General features: G+C 43.7%; 2 protein-coding genes across 4 annotated transcripts; one reads left to right on the top strand and one right to left on the bottom strand.

Annotated features, from left to right (window-relative positions):
• Positions 1-768: 768 nt before the first annotated feature.
• LOC123084614 (disease resistance protein RGA5-like) lies at positions 769-4,205 on the bottom strand. Its single transcript, XM_044506119.1, has 3 exons — positions 3,351-4,205; positions 2,617-2,680; positions 769-2,535 (listed from the first exon to the last, which is right to left on the bottom strand). The coding sequence occupies exons 1-3, from the start codon at positions 4,163-4,165 to the stop codon at positions 769-771; spliced, it is 2,646 nt and encodes an 881-aa protein (XP_044362054.1). The 5' UTR covers positions 4,166-4,205.
• Positions 4,206-6,294: 2,089 nt separating this feature from the next.
• Positions 6,295-8,613, top strand: LOC123083653 (F-box protein At4g00755). 3 transcript variants are annotated; one of them, XM_044505626.1, is made up of 6 exons: positions 6,295-6,409; positions 6,498-6,707; positions 6,932-7,333; positions 7,461-7,636; positions 7,911-8,029; positions 8,132-8,613. In XM_044505626.1, exons 2-6 carry the CDS (start codon positions 6,521-6,523, stop codon positions 8,250-8,252), a joined length of 1,005 nt encoding a protein of 334 aa, XP_044361561.1. In that variant the 5' UTR covers positions 6,295-6,409; positions 6,498-6,520; the 3' UTR covers positions 8,253-8,613. The 3 variants fall into 3 exon arrangements, with proteins under 3 accessions (XP_044361561.1, XP_044361563.1, XP_044361562.1); XM_044505628.1 differs by having other exon boundaries at positions 6,946-7,333; XM_044505627.1 differs by having other exon boundaries at positions 6,392-6,707; positions 6,946-7,333.
• Positions 8,614-21,574: the final 12,961 nt, after the last annotated feature.

Genomic DNA, 21,574 nt, shown 5'->3' on the forward strand with positions numbered 1-21,574 from the left:
ACTAAACAGCATGAGAACCCAACAATTTTTTTGGAGTTTTTTCTTCCTAAGTGGACAACAAAGTAACAAACTACTAAACTCCACAAAGTAAACTTTTTTTTTGTGATTTTCATTTTCCTTTACTACAAAAGAGAGAGAGAGAAAAAAGTTTTTGTGATTTTTTCATTTGCTACAAAAGAAAACATAGCAAAGAGACACTTTTTTTGCTGTCTTTTTTTTTGCATTTGCTACAAAAGAAAACAAAGCAAATATAAGTTTTTAACCTTTGCTTCGAAAGACAGTAATAAATAGAGCAAGCAAAGGTAAGCCTTCCAGTACTTTTCTTTCTCCATGGTGATTTGTTAATGCTGCCAGCCTACATGTATGAAGTGACTCTCAGAAAACATACATGTGGAATATGCATGGTTATTTAAAAATGATGAGAAAGATATATGTAGCATGCATTCAGATTGGTAACTGTTGTTTTTACAGTTGATAGGGAAATGCTGTTATTTACTCTAGAAAGAAAAGAAAGACAAGGTTCTGACAAATAGTACTCCATCTGTTCCTATATATAAGATGTTTTGGCAGTTTAAATTAAACTGCCACAGCGTATATAGGAATACATATTCCACAGAGAAAAAGAGAAACACCTTGATTCACGTAGTTGGAGATACCCGGCCAGCTTAGCTCAACCAGTTTGGCTGAAAAAAACGAAAACGGAGATTCGTGAGATACACGCCTAGCTTTCCGTGGAGATCAGCAATATTGAATAACATATACACATATTTACCTCCTATTTATTATTATATCATATGAATGGATGCGAGGGCTGGGACGGTTTGGAAGCATATCAATTGCACGCCTCACCATTTCCTCAGCCTTCTTGTGCTCCGGAGGATGGGCAAATAAAAAGACTCTGACGGACTGAAGCAAAGGGAGGTTCCTTAGGCTATCAAAGTCAAAGTCAAAGCTGATGCCGTCATCATTGGACTGCGCAACCACGCGGAACTGGAGAGATTCAAGGATGGGCATATCTCCCTCTAGAAACGAACCAATCGTTGCTTCTGTCTTGAATACCCTCAGCTTGGGGAATGCACCCGCACCGCCCATGGTGTCGTGGTGGAGAGCTGACCACGTGCACAGCTTGAGGGTAACAAGCTCTTGAAATCTTCCGAAGACGTCCAGTTCCGAAGTGTATACAAATAGTTCCAAATGTGAGAGGTTTGGAAGAAGTCGGGGATTGATCCTTGCCACCAGCCCAGGTTCTCCATAGGCCATGCGCAGAACACGAAGTTGCGGAGAGAGGGCATACCGTCCCCAGGGGCTCTCATCACCAGGAATTCTAAATGAGCCAATATGATTAATGTCAATGACTTGGATCTTATTCAATTTACCTACAGACTCCTCCCAAGCATTCCTTTCGCTGTCACGCCACAGTTCTAAAGTGTTAGAAATGCGGAGTTTCCTCAACTCTGTCAACTTGCCAACTTCTGTCACAAAGTTTGATTGCTCATCAACTTTATATAGACATAGCTCTTCCAGAGAAGTCAAATTCCCGATCCAACATGGCACTTCAATGTCTGTTTCGCAGATGTTCAAGCACTTGAGTTGACTTAGACGACTAATACTCTCTGGAAGTTCACTTATGCTATTTCGACCCAAGTCCAATACCACCAAGAACTTTAGATATCCTATTTCCTTTGGGACCTCACAGATACCCATGCTCGCTAGTTTGAGGTGCCGCAAGTGAACTAACTTTCCAACATGCTCAAGATAATTAGGATTGCATGAATTAGTGGGGCCTTCCAAAGCTAGGACACGCAAAACTTCAAAGCATGAAAATGATGGCAACATCTCAGCACCGCACATGGCATTAAGTGACCTTACCCGTGATGTGGATATGCTAGCCAGGGGTTGGACTCTACGATCAACAGCTAGCCTATGAGCATTGCAATGAGAAGTTGTATATTTCTCGTTACTATCCAATACGGTAACAAAGTTTTCTTCCTTTGACAATAGGCATATCATGTCAAGCATTATGTCATGGACACGACAACCAGTTATGATGCCATGATGTGGTATCTCTACAGGCATTATCATGCTTTTGTTTACCAACTCATTGAAGTATCTCTCGCCAATCTCGAATAGTCCTATCCCTGGTTCCTCATGGATAAAACCTTCGGCGACCCACTTCCATATCAAACTATCTTTATCAATAAGATGGTCTTCAGGATATATGCTTAGATACAATAAGCAAGTCTTTAGGTAACAAGGTAGATCATAATAGCTAAATAAAAGTATTTTTCTCGTGTTCTCCACGTCTTCGTTTTCTTCATGCCCAAAACCAATTGAAGTGTATACCTTAGACCAAACCTCCACAGGTTTACCGACAAGCAAACTAGCTATTGTGATTATAGCCAATGGTACACCACCACATTTATGTAAAATTTTATTGTATACCTCTGCCGGCAGATGATTAGACCATTCTATTTCACCACAAGATAATCTTCTATGAAACAAATCCTTCGATAAATCAAGAGAAAGCGGTTTTAGCTTGTATACTTCACTGGTCATTGTGGCAACTTCGAGTATACGGGTAGTTGTGATTATCCTGCTTCCATTATTATTACACACCAAAGCGGTCTTGACTAGTTTCCATGTTCTTTTATCCCATATGTCATCAATAACAATCAAGTACCTGTCATCACCATCCATAGCGCAAGAGATATCACAAATTAGTGAAAATATTTTATTGAGCCCCAAGTATTCAAAGTATCTTCAAAAAATAGGATGCATGCATGTCAATCTACTTGTTGAGAAATCTAAAGTTGACATGGTTGAATCAGGAAATGGAGGGGTCCAGGAGAGAGACATGTATGCACGAGCAGAGTCTAATTCCATTTCATCATCCGGAATTCTAGTTTTGATTAATAAATTTCCCAATCTAGATACTTTCAGCTATTACATTTTTTTACTGACATCAATTGGAAGAAGCTCCAGAATATGTGAACATCAGTGAAGATTCAACGGTAAGTGCCATCCAATTATAGCAAAGAAGGTACAAAAACTTGATATAATACATTATTATCCACAAAAAAACATGCTTTATTTTTTGCAAAATACACAACAGCGATGAGAGGGCATCTAAAACCTTATCTTTTAATGTCTCAAACCAAAATTTCCACTCATCTCTAAATCATTTCTTCTCAGGATTGACGCTCTCTCCCCCCATGTACAATTTGATGTATATGAAACTACATAACAGGGTGCATACCTCTTGTTCTAAGAGTTCAACAATTGGCTGCCTTTCATGCAACCCCATATTTACTACTTGAAGTATATATAGAACAATATAATAGGATGCATACCTTTTGTTCTCAAGTAATTCTCGGAGTTTGTCGATCAGCTCCCTTTCATCCAACTCCGTGTACTTTTTCTTGTGAATTCCAAAGAGAATGTCATTGAGAAGTTTTTTTAGGCTAGGGTTCCGTCCTACCGGAACAAAAGCACAGCAACCAAACTGTGGTTTGAGCTTATCATACACTGCTTTGGCAAGAGTTGTCTTGCCAAGGCCTCCAAACCCGAAAATAGAGAGTATCTTCAGTTGCTTGCACGCATCACCATCTCCATCACACATCATCTTAGTTAGCTCATTCAATGAATCATCAATACCAATAAGCTCTTTCTGGTCCTTGTACAAAGCCAATAGGCGAGGGTCAACATTGATTGAGCCAACTGGATTAACAACCACATCGTTGACCCAGTACCTATCACGTCGTTCAGCTGCCTCCTTGACGCGGCCCTTGATGTCTTTGATCTCATCGGAGATCTCATGGTGAGTCTTGTTCTTCCTGAACAAGTTCCCCATCTTCTTCATGAGCTTCTTGAGTTTGCGTGGCTTGATGGCTGGCTCAGCTCCCTCGACGCGCACCAGGAACTTGTCGACGATGTCCTCCATTATGAACGACAAGTCCCTGACTTCGTTGGCCCAGAGCTTGAGCTGGTCGTCGAGCTGGTCACGTGGCATGCCCCCCACCTTACGTAGGGCAGCATACATGCTTGTCAGCTCTCTCTTGAGATATTCAACATCTTCCTTGACGTTGGTCTGCAGCTTGTACTCCTCCATGAGGAGCTTGCCAAGCTTGAGGAGCAGGCTGCCCATGGCCCCCGTCGCGAGGTCCATGGTTGCACTTAACAGCTGGTTGTCTTGTATGTTTGTGCACAGTAATGCTTTTGTGTGGTGGGGGGAGTTATGTCTTCACACGCTGGTCTTTATAGTTGTTTCTAAATGAAACTGAGATCAAACAAACTTCTCTTGTATTGTAACTTTGCTCCTTTCTTGAAATCAAATAGGTATTCTCATATAGTTTTTCCACTTCCCTTTTTTATAGGAGGCCTAAAGCATGTACCAGATGCACATGGTACACCATGCATTGGTTCAACTAATCGTTTGGATGTACGCTTTGACCATGTTATTAAATTCACATGGTACTACGTTCATACATGTGATGTCTATCAAGGCTTAATGGTTATCATAATTCAGTAAATCTGCCCTAAAAATTTTGACAATGGAAGAAGCACCATTACATTTGTGTTGCGAAGTTCTCTTGTGTTATATATTCTTTAAATATTTTTTCATATTTCAGTTGAAAATTGTAACAAACATTTTTGTAGGCATATTTCTCTCTCATACTAACTCACCATACATATGTGGTTTCATCAAGCATGGTTCTCTACCCAATCCTTGAAGCAGGTTAGATGACATGGTATATGCATATACATGTACGAGTAAGCGACCAAGACCCCCCGTTGATCTTCAAAACAAATGAACCATTATTGCACTACTTAACTAATATATACAAGTTGTTGGTTTCTCCCTATTGAAGAAGCTGAGAGGCTGTACATATATTGTGAGCTAATGCCAATTAACAACAGAAAGTTGTGCAAGTTGAGACACTATCAATGAGTTTATGTCACCATTTTGAACGAGAAGCGAAGCTTCCTTGTGGTCAACCTGGCAGTCAGGCACTGGCCTCCTATTAAACAATCTGGAGAGATAAGCATGCCCTCTTAGCAACATCGACGCAAGGTTAACTACCATATATATCACAAAGTTCAAGTATAGCTTCAACTTTCAACTAACGCATGTGTCGTGAAACAAAACGAGGAATGCTGATGAAATAGCACTGTACCTAATTCAGAATCTACTTGCACAAACTACTTTCCATCACATAATTTTGTATCTTTATTTCTTAAAGCGTAAATTTGGATTTTACAGTTTAGGACATGGTATTGTGTAGATCCATTTTTTGTTGCAACGTTGTCAAAAATAGTCTATCTTTTGCATGGATCGGACATTTGGACCTAAAGGGCAGATTATATCCTACTATATGCTTATTATGTCCATGGAGCATACATTATTATTTGAGATTTACAGAACTAATTTAGCTGTGAAATCGCGTCCTAGCTAATTCACCCCCCAGCCCCACCACCAGTTTGAACATCACCTCTGTGCATGTAAGTACCGAGCCACTGATAGCAGCAGCGATTAAGATGCTGCACTTAATTAAGTGCCACCAGTTCTGTCAGCCAGCTCATCCCCTGTTTTAGTTTAAGCCCATCTTCAAGAGGTGAGCTGTACATGATACCCTAAGTTAAAAATGGCTAGTGTATTTTAGTCCCACCCAAACGTAACATATGCAGCCTAATCTAGACAATACGACCCAAGAGGGCATCAGCTGAGTCAAGTACGGAATTAAACGAGTTTTCTTAGTGAGCAGCAGCTCACCCATCGGTTGTTGAAGGGCTGCTGTCTATACCAGTGTCAGCATCCCAAGACTTGTTCAAACTTAATTCTTTTATGGCACATCTAAATCATGACACCCCTCTCCCCATCTGTTGTCGAAGGGGTGCTGTCTATACCGGTGTCGGCATCCCAAGACTTGTTCAAACATAGTTCTTTTATGGCACATCTAAATCATGACACCCCTCTCCCCATCGGTTGTCGAAGGGCTGCTGTCTATACCGGTGTCGGCATCCCAAGACTTGTTCAAACATAGTTCTTTTATGGCACATATAAATCATGACATCTCTCTCCCCATCGGTTGTCGAAGGGCTGCTGTCTGTACCGGTGTCGGCATCCCAAGACTTGTTCAAACATAGTTCTTTTATTGCACATTTAAATCATGACACCTATGCCACATCTTAATTTATGTGTAAGTCCATCGGCGATAAGTTTTTCATTTTTCCCCCCGAAAAAGGAGACTGCACTCCTGGTCATCAATTAATCGATGCACAAAGTCACATATAAACCTTTGGTGTTTGTTTATTGAGGTGGCTGGATCTTCTAATCAGTTGGGGCACAAGAAACCCAGCCAGACCTCCCTCTGCAGATGCATGGAAAATTTTAAAAGCAGAGCTTAGCATGGTTATGCACAGTGCAAGAGATAAATCATACATCAAGTCCAGGCATGGTTGAAGGCTATATTTGAATACTACTCTCTATTTTTGTCTAGGTTCGTTTGTGTGACGATAGTGGATGAAGGATTCCTCCTGCTCGTCCTCCTTGTCGGCGGCGGGCCTCGTCGACACCTCACCCACCGTCTTCACCATGCTCGACCACCCAGCCGACCTCGCCCGCGCATCAGCCACCATCTTCACCATGCTGGATGACCCCGCCGACATCGCCCGCGCATCCGCCGTCTCACACTCCTGGCGTCAATTCGGTTCGTACCAATTCCTCTCTCTTTCTGGATCTGACCTATGCCTCCCTCCCTCGCTATGCATCCATATTGTCTGTATCTGGATTCTAGATTCCGCTCTTGCTGCGGAATAGTACTGATTTCCGGTCCATTCGAGCTCAAATCGCGGAGGTCACCATGCCACCTGCTGCTAATTTGCTCTGCTACGCTACCTTGTTTCTGTTATGAATATCTCTTTTCTTATCCAGTTATTGCCAACCAGTTCAGCAAGCTGCAGTGCCTACGGGCCTGCCCGGAGGTGTCCACCTTCATGCACGTCGATGTCACCACCTCCGGCTCCAGCACCACCACCACCACACGCCAGGATCAGCTCGACCGGGAACACAGGGCGTACACACACCTCGCCCACGGCCTCCTCTCGCCGTACAAGCCAAGGGACTGCATCATCCACTGCATCGGCGCGTCCAGCACTGACGAATTCCCCATGGAGACCATCGAGAACACCCTTCACCGCCTCGACCAGCTCAACTTTAGACCCTGCTACTGGTCCAGCCGCGGCAACAGGGATCCCGCCGCGCCCGAGTGCCTCATATACAGGCTCCAGGCGGATCTGTGCCTCGTCGATGAGATCAAGATGAAGCCCTACAAAGGTTTGTTGTCCAAAGACAATACAAGACTGCAGTGCAGCACAGCATTCTTTCCTTCTGTATGGTGCAAAAGAAAAAGAAAAGAATGACATAAGTGCCTGGTGTGTTAATTAACTTCATACTTTTGCAGCACTTTTCCAGATTGGTGACCCGATATATTCGGCAAAGAGCATCCGGTTCCAGATGGGCTATCCAAGGTCACCGCTACGCCCTGAAGCACTTGTGTGTGATGAAAATGAGGGACAGTTAATTGACGACAGAAACTATGTCTGGACCTACACATCTCCAGAATTTCCAGTGCTGCAGGTCAGTTGAGACTTGATAATGATATTCACAGGCTCATTATTTTTACCTGTTGAACACTGGATCTCGTGCATAAACGAGCCATACAGCTGAGCCAGAACTTTCTTGAAAGGCCCAACATGAAGAAACTGCATTTGATCAATATATTATATATACCAGTGTTCTAGACGTGTTTATTACAGAGTTCACTTGGATTTTGTTTAATAATATCTAAATGTTTGCAGTTGCCTTGTGCCGTAAACCTATTGAGTAAGTAACATGATGTGTGTTATTCCAGGAAGATGTTCTGCAATCTTTCAAGTTACCACGCCAGGTTCTTTGTATTGGTGGGGTGGTGAAGGTTGAGCTTCTTGGGAGAGCTCAGAAGCAGGCAATTGATGGTCTCTACTACGTGTGGTGAGTTGTCGACCAACTTGGGAGATAGATACTATTACAGTATTGTTTTGCTCTGAATGATCATTTGCACTGATATTAATAATCATGTACTTTTTCTTCCAGTGTGTCTCATGTCCAAATACTGGGGAAGCCACTGTCACGAGAGCTCGGGGTTGTTCCTCGTGGAAACGGCCTAGTCCTGAATTACTATCTGGATCCCCGCCAGCGAGTCATCAGGGGATGATGCCGCAGCAGGTGGCATAGCTTGGCGTCGAGGATCTGGCATTCTAGAACTGCGCGAGGGATTGGAGGGCTGAACCAAACGCTGTTGAGCAGCCTGCTCGGTGCTCCATTGCTACTTGTGGTCGTAGCCGACGAATCAGAGGAGGTGGATCTTCCTTAGAAGAAGAGCAATAATTATATATTTTTGGATTTGATCCTCGAGAAAAGAAACATATGATAGTTACTGCTACATACATATAAACACCTTGATTTTCATCCCTCCAATGGAGAAAAGACTGGTTGCCCTTTGTGGTGCTGTGAGAAAAGTACTTTGCTTGTAACAGAAGACAACACAATTCTCCGAAAAGGAGGAATGCCCCGGACTCTGCCTCTCTTGATGCACACAGCCATACTATTAAAAATCCAGGTTCAGAACAAGGTCTCAAACAGTGGTGTGAAACTCATAAAAAGAATTCCCACAACCAGCGAAAATAGGATAAGATGACTAGACACCTATCATATTATTGAACCGCCATACAAACTGGTTGTAAGTATCCCTTGTAATCATCTCCCATCGATTGCAAGCAATATCCATAAGTTCCCTGTGGTCCGCATGGCTAAGTAACAACCACGTATGGATCCAAGCAGACGCCCTGAAGATAACCTTCAAAATTTTTGCGATGGTTTGTCTCCTATTCCGAAAATTCCACATGGCCCAAAGTAATGCACACACTTCAACTCGAATATGTGCCGCGGTTTTAGGCTCTATCACATTCAAGCAAGTCCCAAACAAATGCGAAACCGTGACAGGCGGAGTAATATTAAAGGATGCATGAATCGTCCGCCACAATAACTTAGCAAGTGGGCATTGGAGAAAAAGACGTTTTCTTGTTTCGTCCATGTCGCAAAAGAAACATCGTTGACTACCTTCCCAACCGCGCTTTGCCAAGTTATCCTATGTCAAAATTACTCCCTTGTGCATAAACCATATAAACACCTTGATTTTCAACGGTACCTTGATTTTTCATATGTGGCTCGACCGCGGTTTGTCCTGATGTTTATCAAGTCTGTATACATAGACTTAATTAACCGAAAAAACTCTTGACACGGACAATGAGATGCATCCAATCAGCTCACCTGTAGCCAGATCAATGTCACTGTCACTAGTAGAAAAAGGGCCTAATGTGAAGCACATTAGTCCTGGTTTGTAATAAAACCGACACTAATGTGATCATTAGTGTCGGTCCAAACGGCTAGGGGGCGGAGATCATTAATACCGGTTCGTGGCGACCCTTTAGTATCGGTTCGAGCCACGAACCGGTACTAAAGTGGTTGTTGCAAGCTGTGATCAGGCTGGGGCCCACCAACACCTTTAGTATCGGTTCATGCCACAAACCGGTACTAGAGGTCCCTAGTTGATAGCGTTTTTTTAGTCCCATCTCGCTCCACTAACAGAGTTTTTACCACCTTAAATATGTTACTTCTCAAACTATCACAAGCACTTGGTCTTCATTGAATTCTATGTGTAGAATTTGTGGCCGCAATATGAGTCTTCTCCGGTTCCTACCGGAGAGGACTCGTATTGACAATTCAGATTGTACACAAAAAAGATCATTGATGATCAATGTATTTTTGATGTATTTCTCTGTAGCAGTAGCGCGTTTTGGTTCAAAGGCGGTACAGATCAATGTATTTTATGTATATTTTTACATGTTTACATAAGAGCCGGTTCGAACTGGACAATCTCTTAGGAAGTATCAGGGTTTCGGACGAAAACTCATCTGTTACACCGGCTATTCAATATTAAATAACTTAGTACAACTCCGGACTTTTTTTGTGTTCAGATGCACAATTCAAATCCACGTCATCAATTTTTAACCCTTTCTGACATAATTTGCTATTTTCGATGCATTTACTGATTCATTTTCAGAGCTAAATGACCGTGAAAGTGAAAAGCAGTACAAAATGTACTCTGAAAATGTTGAAACTTGGCAAGGTATCATCATTTCACCTGCATAACATGTGCAAAAAAGTAGAAAGGGTTAGGGAAAAAACTGGATGCACTTCGTGTACAAACTGGACAATCTCTTAGGAAGTACTAGGGTTTCGGACGAAAACACATCTGTTACACCGGCCATTCAATATTTTAATAACTTAGTACAACTCTGGACTTTTTTGCGTTCAAATGCACAATTCAAATCCACATCATCAACTTTCAGCCCTTTCTGACATAATTTGCTATTTTCGATGCATTTACTGATTTGTTTTCAGAGCTTAATCACCGTGAAAGTGAAAAGCAGTACAAAATGAACTCTGAAAAACTTGAAACTTGACAAGGTATCATCATTTCGCCCACATAGCTTGTGTAAAAAATTAGAGAGGGTTACGACAAAAACTGGATGCACAACGTGTACAAACTGGACAATCTCTTAGGAAGTATTAGAGTTTCAGACGAAAACTCATCTGTTACACCAGCTATTCAATATTTTAATAACTTAGTACAACTCCAGACTTTTTTTGCGTTCAGATGCACAATTCAAATCCACGTCATCAACTTTCAAACTTTTCTGACATAATTTGCTATTTTCGATGCATTTACTGATTTGTTTTCAGAGCTAAATCACCGTGAAGGTGAAAAGCAGTATAAAATGAACTCTGAAAAGGTTGAAACTTGGCAAGGTATCATCATTTCACTCGCATAGCTTGTGTAAAAAAATAGAGAGGGTTACGTCAAAAACTGGATGCACTACGTGTACAAACTGGACAATCTCTTAGGAAGCATCAGGGTTTCGGACGAAAACTCATCTGTTACAACGACTATTCAATATTTTAATAACTTAGTACAACTCCGGACTTTTTTTGCGTTCAGATGCACAATTCAAATCCATGTCATCAACTTTCAACCCTTTCTGACATAATTTGTTATTTTCGATGCATTTACTGATTTGTTTTCAGAGCTAAATCACCGTGAAGGTGAAAAGCAGTACAAAATGAACTCTGAAAAGGTTGAAACTTGGCACTGTATCATCATTTCACCCGCATAGCATGTGCAAAAAAGTAGAGAAGGTTACGGCAAAAACTGGATGCACTTCGTGTACAAACTGGACAATCTCTTAGGAAGTATCAGGGTTTCGGACGAAAACTCATATGTTACACCGGATATTCAATACTTTAATAACTTAGTACAACTCCGGACGTTTTTTGCGTTCAGATGCACAATTCAAATCCACACTAGTGCAGAACCGGGCTTTAGCGCCGAACCGGCGATAAAGTGCCACCACGTGGCACGAGCCAGGCCCGGGTGCTGGTAGACCATTAGTACTGGTTGGTAACACCAACCGGTACTAAATGTTTGGGGGGGGGTTTGGTTTTATTTTTTATTTTCCATTAATTTTGTGTTTTCCATTTAATTCTTTTTTGTTTGCTGGTATTTTACGATAATACAAATTGTACACGTTATGCATATATATAAATAGATTTTCTCGTACGTAGAACCGCATATATATATATATATATATATATATATATATATATATATATATAATTTCTCCTACATGTTGCCTTGGTGCCTTCGGAGGGGCGGTAGCGGGTAATAGTATTTCCTTTGGGATCTATGACCTGGTCGAGCAAAAATCCCGCTATTTCCTCATGAAGTGCTAGTATGCGGTCTGCTGGTAGGAGCTTCACCCGCACCTCTCTGAACTGTTAAGAAGGAGATCAATATGCATGTGTATTAGTTGTGTGACTAGATATCGATAATGGTGTGAATAGTGTTCTAACAAACGTACCCAGTCCTATCTTTGAGATCTGCTCCTTTCAGACACCATCATGCGAATGTTCTCGCAAACGTAGAATGCACACCGATCATTCCCCTGCGCCTGCTTCAGGGCCTTTACGAGAATAGAATTGAATCAGATAATGATTAATCAAGCATGATAATTAATTAATGGTATTGAAGCAAGAATTAAAGAGATTGTAGCTAGCTAGCTAGCTAGTACTACTTAATTACTTACCTTTGGTCGATACCAAAACAGCTTTTTGCCCATTTGCCTGGAGTCACCTTGATGAACTTTGCCCAAGCCCTGCCCGCCGGCAAAGAAAATTAATAAAGGGGTTATTAAATAGTACATATCAGGAAATGACGAACTAAATAGGCCAAGATATAGTTAATAATGATTGAAATTACCTGTTGACTATCCCCTTCACGATGGTGTAGTCTTTTTCTTCTTTAAGTAGTGAGTCCAGTACTTCAACTGTTCCTTTGTTAACTTTAATGTCTAACAAGATCCAGTGGAAACTGCATGCGCACACGTTTGCATGTCTTAATTAAGCGGGCATGTGCATAACACTAATCAACTACCATAAACCCTATACATTTAATTATTAACATCTAGCTAGCTAGTAAGCAAAAACAGAATTTATAGTACAAGACAGTGTGACTAACAGGAAGTTGTAAGGAAATAGTATATCTTCATTGGTATTGAGGCGCTTGAATAACTCTAGCATGCTTTCCTCTAAACTTACTCGAGAAGTTGGAAGATTCCATGTGGACTCATTAATGGTATTTGGGTCAATGAATCCAATGCCATAGCGTCCAAATTTTTTCATTTCATACATCTTCATCCTGCATATAATACCACAGAAAAGAATATATAGTGAGGATAATTACATGTAATGATTGATCAAAATGATCACTACAGCTAGCTTGAGACTTAAATTCCAGAAAGAAATCACTTACAGACAACAACAACTGACGACAGATTTATCGAGTGCGTCTTGATTGTATAACTGAAATAGTTCTGAATACTCAACGGACAGAGCTTTCTCATGGAAGTAATGCTCCTCCTTGACATTCACCACGAGGAACTCTCGATTGGAAATCTTGGTAATGCTCATGTACCATTGATGCAATTCATATATTCTCGTTGGGAGGTTCTTGACCTTGTCTGGCTCGACCAAAGGTTGGCCCCGGACATATTTCCGTTTTATTTCCTCCTCTCTAAGCGGAGACATGGGCTTGATTTTGAGGAGTTGTCCAACAGTGATCTTGAGCATTTCAGCCTGCATTATATGCTCCTCCGTTATTACCACATCGCCCAGCTGGAGAACGTTAACGGTTTGCCCACAATAATATTGGGCGCGCGTACTCCTCTCATGTGTTGTTGGCACAACAAGCGGGGGGATCTATTGCGCCGCCTGTTCTCCCAGCTGGGGAACGGTTTTCCCGCATTTTTTGCCAGCTGTTTGTTGGCTCGAGCTCGAGCTCGCTTCCTTCTGTAGTCGTGCTTGATGTGACTTCCTGATTTGGCGCTGATAGTCTGAGTCAACAGGCTTGGGAGCTGGTGCTCTAGCCATACGAATGAAGTGGTCAATCTTTTCCTTAGGAACTTCCTCCCTTGGCGGCGGTGCCGGTTTCGGCCCAAAATGGGCGCCCACTTGGGCCCGCACTATGGCTGTGTTTTGCTCCTCGGTCATGTTGTAAGGCCTCTGAGGAAGAGGAGCGAGGCTTGGACCATATTTATATCGCTTGTCTCCGCCTGTACTTCCTGTACTACCTCGACTCGTACCGCTACGCACCATAGCTGTGGCATGTCTCTTCTATGATTGCTGAGACAACGGAGACAGCTGACGTGGCTGAGTTGGAGCAGGAGGAGTTGTGGCCTAATGCTGTGCCGGACTTGAAGCAGGAGGTGTGGCCTGACACGGTGTCGGACTTGAAACCGGAGGAGTGACCTGACGCTGTGCCGGACTAGAAGCAGGAGTCTGCTCATGCGTTCGGGGACTTGGAGGAGGTGGCGGACTTTGAGGAGGAGTCGGCTCACGCGTTCGTGGACTTGGAGGAGCGGGAGTCTGCTGACTTGGTGGCGGACTTCGAGGAGGAGTCGGCAGACGACGTGGTGTCGGTGGACTTAGAAAGATGATGCAATCCTTTCTCCATGGATGATACGATGTATGGCCTCTCCCAGTGTGCGCTCATCGTCACCTCCAGGAATGTCAAGTTGTAGCCCCGAATATGGGTCCACCACTTCATCAACCAAGACACGAGCATAGCCCTCTGGAATCGGGGTGCAATGGAAGGTTGCTTCGGGGGTAATTGTAAAAGCAACGGCGTCCGCCACCTTCATGGATATGTTCTTCATTTTGGAGTGTAGCTCACAGTTAGTGTTCTCTATGATGTCATCCACAGGGTATGTATCCAGCAGTGTGTCGCCCGGGGCGGAACCAACACTGCTTCTCGGCATGGATGGGACGGTGCTATCCAATGCTGAACGATCATCCGCTTGCTGCTGCCGCTGCTGAGACCCCCTTTCCTGGCTAAGTGAGTCGATCTGCTGCTGCTGCTGCTAGAATTTGAGTGCCAAGTCCGCGTGCCTTGCTTCTTGGCCATGAAGGCGTTCTGCGTCCTGCTTCCTCTGCTCCTCCTCCAGCTTCCTCTTCTTCTCCTCCTCCATCTTCTTTCTTGCACGGGACCTGTAGTCGTTGTTCCATTCCGAAAAGCCCTCATACCAGGGAATAACGCCCTTGCCTCGTGTTCTTCCCGGGTGTTCAGGATTTCCCAGGGCACGCGTAAGCTCGTCGTTCTCTCTTTTTGGCGTGAACACCCCCGTTCAAGCTTCTTCTATTGCGTCAAGTATCTTTTGTTCGGCTCCTTTTAGACTTGCCTTCTACGAAACCAGGCCTATCTTCGGGTCCAACGCCCCCCCATGCGCATAGAACCAAGTTCTGCACCTGGGGGCCAGCTCCTAGTAACCGGAGTGACCCCTGCATCCTCCATCTCTTGCTCAGACTTATCCCACTTAGGCATTCCCACCGCGTAGCCACCTGGACCCAGCCTATGGAACTGCGTCTTTTTTGCGGCATTGGCCTTGTTTTTTATCGACCGTTCCTTAGATAATTCTGATTCCTTGAATTTCACGAAATCGGCCCAGTGTTCTCTTTGCTTCTCCAGTGTTCCCGTGAATTCTGGAGTCTTCCTTTCTGAAGCGAGGTAGTTGGTCCATACGGTTTTCTTGTGGGTGTTGAATGCAATTGCCATCTTCTTAAGAGCAGCTTCCTTGACTTTCTGCACATTTGCAATAGTGAAATGATCTGGTAGGGTGAAATGTTTCATCAGAGATTCCCAAAGGTTTTTTTTGCTCTATCGTCGACCCAAGTAACACCTGGACGTTTAGTTTTTGGCTCTTTCCATTCTTGAATGGAGATTGAGAGTTGGTCCTTCACAAGAACTCCGCACTGACGAGTCCACTTGTTCGCAATGTTCTTAAGCGTGAGGGGTTCGCCACTAGGTTTGGTGGAGTCGATGTTGTACTTTACACCCTCCTTCAACTTTTGCCCGGGCCTCGCTTTGTCCTGCTGTCTGTAGAAGCAAATTTGCTCGATCCAGATGGCTAAAAGAAGAAAGATTGATTTGTTAATATATCTTCAAATAAAAAAACATGTGATGATCACCAGATGCCTGCTTATATAAATATACCTCGCCGGTAGTCTTTGTTATTTCAAGAGCATTGTCTGTGTCATCATAAACATTGTCTGTGTCATCATAATCATAATCATAGTTCATGACTTCATCAGCTTGGTCGTCGAGATCGAATACCTTTTCATCACCCTCTCCGGTATTGTTTAGATATTGGGAGCCGTCATCTGCTTCATTCAGATCATCTAGCTTGCGAGGGCTGCGTATGATGTCGAACAATTCCTCTTCTCTCTCTCTGCCGATATTGTCCACCATAGCTTTTACTTAACTAATATAGAAGAAATATAAAACAATTTTGTATTCAAATTACAATGCATGGATGCAATCTATAAGGAAAAACTGAATCATATAGTACATAATATGCATCGTCTCGATTAATATATAATCTCGAATACATCAACGTCTTGAATAATATATATAATCTCGAATACATCATCTCAAATATTATATATCGAATACATCACTGGCTAGGTACCTAATAAAGACCGAGTACTACAGAAGAATCTAGGCCACTCGCAGTTCCTGGGGCGCGGGCGGTGGACATCCAAAGAGAAGGAACCATCACAGGACCTGCCCAAAGAAGCTGCCAAGTATTGGAGAACCTGACGTCCATAGCAGCCATGTAGCGATGGACGTGCTCGTCCTCCTCCCTGACACGGCGACGCACCACCTCCGGTGGGGCTGGCTCCCTCTACGCTGAATGTGGCCCATGCGAACGCCACCAAAGGAGATCAGGGTCGACGACGGGACCCGAGCCCGGGTTCCTCACCAAGCGGCGCGCCCCTCCAGGTAGCACCTCCCAGTGCCAGCCTGGCGGAGCCCAGTCCCGGACATGGATCAGCCGGACGTCATCGCGAACGGGTCGACGTCGAGGATGCGGGCCGGGCATATCGTAGAGAACAAATACTATATGCCCGCAAAAAGTAACATTTTTTAAATGATTGGATTGTGATAACTAAAATTCTATATGCAAATTCTAACAATTTGACATTAATCTAATTCATCTAACTAAAACTAATTCTAAAATTCCTAACATTTCTATAACATTTCTAATATTTCTATAACTAAAAAACAGAAAAATTGCTAACAATTCTATAAATAAAAAATAGAAAAAATTTATAACATTTCTATATAACTAACATTTCTATAACATCTCTAATATTTCTATAACTAAAAACCAGAAAATTTTCTAACATTTATATAGATATTTCTATAACTAAAAAACAGAAAAATTTCTATAACTAAAATTTATAACTAGAAAACTAATGTCTGTGTGTGTGTGGACATGGCGGCCAGGGCATGAGCTCACCGGCGAGAGGCGCGGCGATGGGGGGCGGCGACGGGGACGGAGACGGGCGGTGACGACGAGGATGGGGACGGGGTGGCGACGACGGGGAGGGGGACGGGCCAGGTGGGGACGACGGGATGACGGGACGGGGCGGCGACTGTCGTGGAATTGTCACGTCAGATGTCCTCGTGAAAGGACTTAGTTGTGGAGCCATCGCAACTAGGAAGCTTGAAGGGGTTAATTGGGACAAAGGACACGAGAGGTTTATACTAGTTCGGCCCCTTACGGTGAAGGTAAGGCCTACGTCTAGTTGGGTTGGTATTGATGTTTCAATGACCAGGGAGCGAGATACGCTATGCCCGGCTCTCGATGAGTTGTTTCTTACCCTAAGCCGCTGGCGGGTCGTCCCCTTATATACGCGGGTTGACGCCCTACGGCTTACAGAGTCCCGGCCGGCTTATAAACAGTGTCCGGCTCGGTGACTAGTTAAATCTACCTTATGATACAAGTCATGCCATTACGGCGGTTTACTACGACGGGCCTTAAGTCGCCTGTGGGCCTTAGGCCCTTTACTGAACCACCATCTTCATGCTTGGTCACAGGCTTCTTTCTGGTGAGTCTTCTTTGCATAACCCGGCCCCTCGTGGGCGGCTTACACAAATATTTATATCCCCAACGGCGATGACGGGGCGGGGCGCGGCGACAGGGACGACGGGGACGGGGACGGCCAGGGCGGCGACAGCGACGGGGGCGGCGACGAGGGGTGGTGACGGCCGGGGCAGCGACGCGTCGGGTGCGGCGACGACGTCAATCGAGGCAGGCGGCGTGTCGTCGACGGAGAGGAAGAAACAGAGGGAAACTGAATTTTTTCAAGTGTTGTATATATACACTACAAAAAAATACACTTCCGTGATGATACGTGTTTGTCATAGTAGGTCACGTTTTCTGTCATGCATGTACATCCGTGACAAATTTATGACAGAATCAAGATAGTCATACCTGTGCTGTCATAGACGTGTTCCATGACATTACCAAAAATATCATCACGGAAGTGTCCACTCCCATGACGATAATTCGCGTGTCACAGAAGTGCTTTCGTCAAGGGTGACTGACACGTGGCATCCACCGTAATGGAACGCCGTTAAGCTATCGGGTCGGGTTTTGGATCCGATAAGCCGTTAACAGCCCCGACCAATGGGGATTTTCCACGTCCAAAATCATCATTGGCTGGAGGAAACACGTGTCGGCTTGTCGTTGGGACATATGTCATCCACTCACTGGACAGAAGGCGCCTATGATACGTCGACACGTGGCACGGCCCAACAGTGGCCCATTCCTGTGAAAAGGCCGGCCCGTTTGACTTGGTCAAAAGATGGCGGGACGGCCCATGGAAAGCCTGTTAACGGCCTGTTCGCATGTAGCCCATTTACAGCCCGCTAACCCAAGGCCCGTTACGCCCTATCCGAAATAGGCCCAGTAGCGTCATCTAGGCCATCCAATATGATTACAGCCCGTTTTCACTTCTGGCCCATGTATAGCCCTTGACGTCTTTCGGCCCATATGAGGCCCTTTGTAACTCTTGGCCCATTAGCGGCCCGTGCTGAAACTGGCCCGTAATGAACAGTGTATTACTTTACACCCATTAACGGCCCGTGGTGAAACTGGCCCGTAATGAACAGTGTATCACTTTATACCCATTAACGGCCCGTTATTTCGTTGGGCCGTTTCCAGCCCAAGTTAACTTTCGGCCTTCTGAGGGCCCATTTATTCTTGGACTCATTTGCAGCATTCGGTTACTTACGGCCCGTTACTGTCATGTTTTACTTGTGGGCCAAATTCAGCCCGTCGTTACAGTCAACCCGTTTGTGAAGCGTTAGTCTGTTGGGCCATTCTCATAGCATCACCAAATACGGCCTATTAACGGCCCGTTATGGTCAGCCCATAAAACATACGATTTCCATTAAAGGCCCATCTATGGCCCATTAAAGGCCCGTACAAGACCCATAAATGAGTCGGCCCTTACAAGGCTCATGGATCCTATGAGACGTAGAAGGCCCATGGATCCTACGAGACGTAGAAGGCCCATGGATCCTACGAGATGTAGAAGGCCCATGGATCCGACGGCCCGTACATGGCCTATGGATCCGACGGCCCGTGAAGGGCCATGGTCGGGCGAGTTGGCCCCCGTTTGAACGATATAGCATATTCAAAGAATTATCCTACTCAATACTATCACCTCTAAAAAGCATACACTATACAACAAAGAGATCAAGGCATAGAAAGGTAGAATAATCCTACACTATACAATAAAGAAATTACAGCCGATTATACCCACTGGGCATTATGGTTCGGCATAGGTGATAATAAAGCATACACAAACAGCAAATTACATACACTGGCCAAATACAGCTCATACATCATGGACGCGCATCAACTTAACTCCATTTGAACTATAATCTCTTCAGAAAATAATTGGCCGGATTCAGATAGCAAAAATTTTAGTCTGCAAAATCTCCAATTCCTTCATGGTTACCTCAGTGTCTTGTTTCATTTTTTTGACTCCTGCATCTAATACCTGCATGTCCAGTCTCAACTTGTTGATTATATGTTGACAATCATGTACATGTTGTCTTGCCACCTCTAGTTGATGCTCGAGAACATCAGCACATTCCAATTCCAATCCATAGTCATTCGGTAACGGCCATGCCGCACTGCTCGCAGATCTTTGTGTTGATGTCACTTCATCCTGAAATATTTCTGTAAGTACACATGACTAGGCAAAAATATAGTTACAACAGTGAAGCGAACAAGACACTATTTTGTACTACATGGCAAAACAGGACTAACAATAATTTTACACATCACTTTCAAAGAAAAAAATGTTACACGTCATGAAGAATAAGCAGGTGATATTTTAAAAATTATAAAAAAGATAGTCTGTGCAGCCTGCATACAAAAATCCCTCTTAGCTCACCAGAGGAGCATGATATTGGGGCCCAATCAAAAACACAGACAAGTTACAAATTTAGACAGCACGTTGCGTATAAGTAAGCAAGCAGTTGGCCATTCTGTACCTCAATTAAAGTCTTAGGGAGCATAATGAACAGCATAGGGTTTCATACAAACATACTACAGCAGGCAAAACCATGCAATCATTAGCGTAGTATAAACTAGATTGGGAGCCTCATGCAATAATCGTTGGTTAATAGACTTCAAAGCTTCAGGCACACTTCGGCGGAGTAATTAAATGGTACGGCCTTTAATTATGTCAACTAGTAGTGATACAAGTACCGAACATCAGGCATGATTATTTGGGCATCTCATTAACTGAGGACAAATAAAGCAATTGAAAAGAGAAAATTAACTATGCCTGAAACAAACAAGGAATTGAACTGTTGAGTTGCATACAGTGACTTACCTTAGCAGGTTCAAGAGGCTCAGCGCAGCTCCTACTTCTCTTGCAAGGCGCCTTCCTAACATCTTGTACTTGGAAATCCTCAATCTTATCTTCATTGCACCCCCTCTGCAAGGTGACACAAACTAGTTACTCGTCTCCTTGGAAGATAAATATGCATACTTTCCAGTCTGTGAACACAAGGGGATGAGATTATAACAAAACAACACCACATAATGAAACATGCCGCATCTCTTGCACTTGCACACAATGAAATGAGCATTTACTATGTCTGCACTATGTAAAAACTAGGCATACCTTTAAACTGGATCTCCAGGTACTCTTGGAGAGCCTACTGTAGTGTACATCCAAACCTTTATGTCACCTATGAGTTAGACAAGGCCCCACTACAACAGCCCTTAGTGTTTAAATCGTTTACAAGCTCTGTTAGAGTGTTAGGTCAAGAACAACAAGTAATCAAAGCAAACAGTCCTAGTATGGCTAGCTGATGCAAACAAGCAATTGAACAGATGTGTGAGCAAATCTTACATACCAAGAAAAGAAGCAAAGAAGGAGGCTTAAAGACCATCACTTGACTGACCAGATTTAAGGGGCATTTAAACATCATGTGCAACGTATGAACTAACATAAACATTGCATATTCAAGATACTACAATGGAATGCACATGTATTAGGTTATGCCATGTATGATGATGCCTAAATGTACAGATAGTAGGCAGGAGTGATTCATCATTGCACGCACAATTGAATTGCAGGTTAAGGGCCAGTTCGATTCCGCCTTTTCAGGGCATATTGTCAAAATAAGACATAAAAGATGTAAAGAAGTCATTTTTGAGTTACGGGCTTGGGCTTAACTAAATTCGCTTTGGAGGGGGGTGTTTCTTGTAGAACCTCACTAAAAATTGAAGGGAAGGGGAATAGTGAAATGACTCTGTTGTCTGCCTATATTACACTCAAAATGCAACTGCTGACGCCTGTGTCACACCTGACCCTCAAGTAAAAACAAACACGCAAGCATTCATTGCCCTGCCCGCTTGCATCTCCTCTCCCCTTTCCCTCTACCTCGATTCCTTGCCTGCAGCACTAGGGTTCCTCCAGCGAGCCATCGCCACTGGTCCCATCTGGCCTGGTCCTCGACGATGCTATGTCCAGCTAGGCTACATGGCT

The sequence above is a fragment of the Triticum aestivum genome, chromosome 4A (assembly GCF_018294505.1).
Source record: "Triticum aestivum cultivar Chinese Spring chromosome 4A, IWGSC CS RefSeq v2.1, whole genome shotgun sequence".
Lineage (NCBI taxonomy): Eukaryota > Viridiplantae > Streptophyta > Magnoliopsida > Poales > Poaceae > Triticum > Triticum aestivum.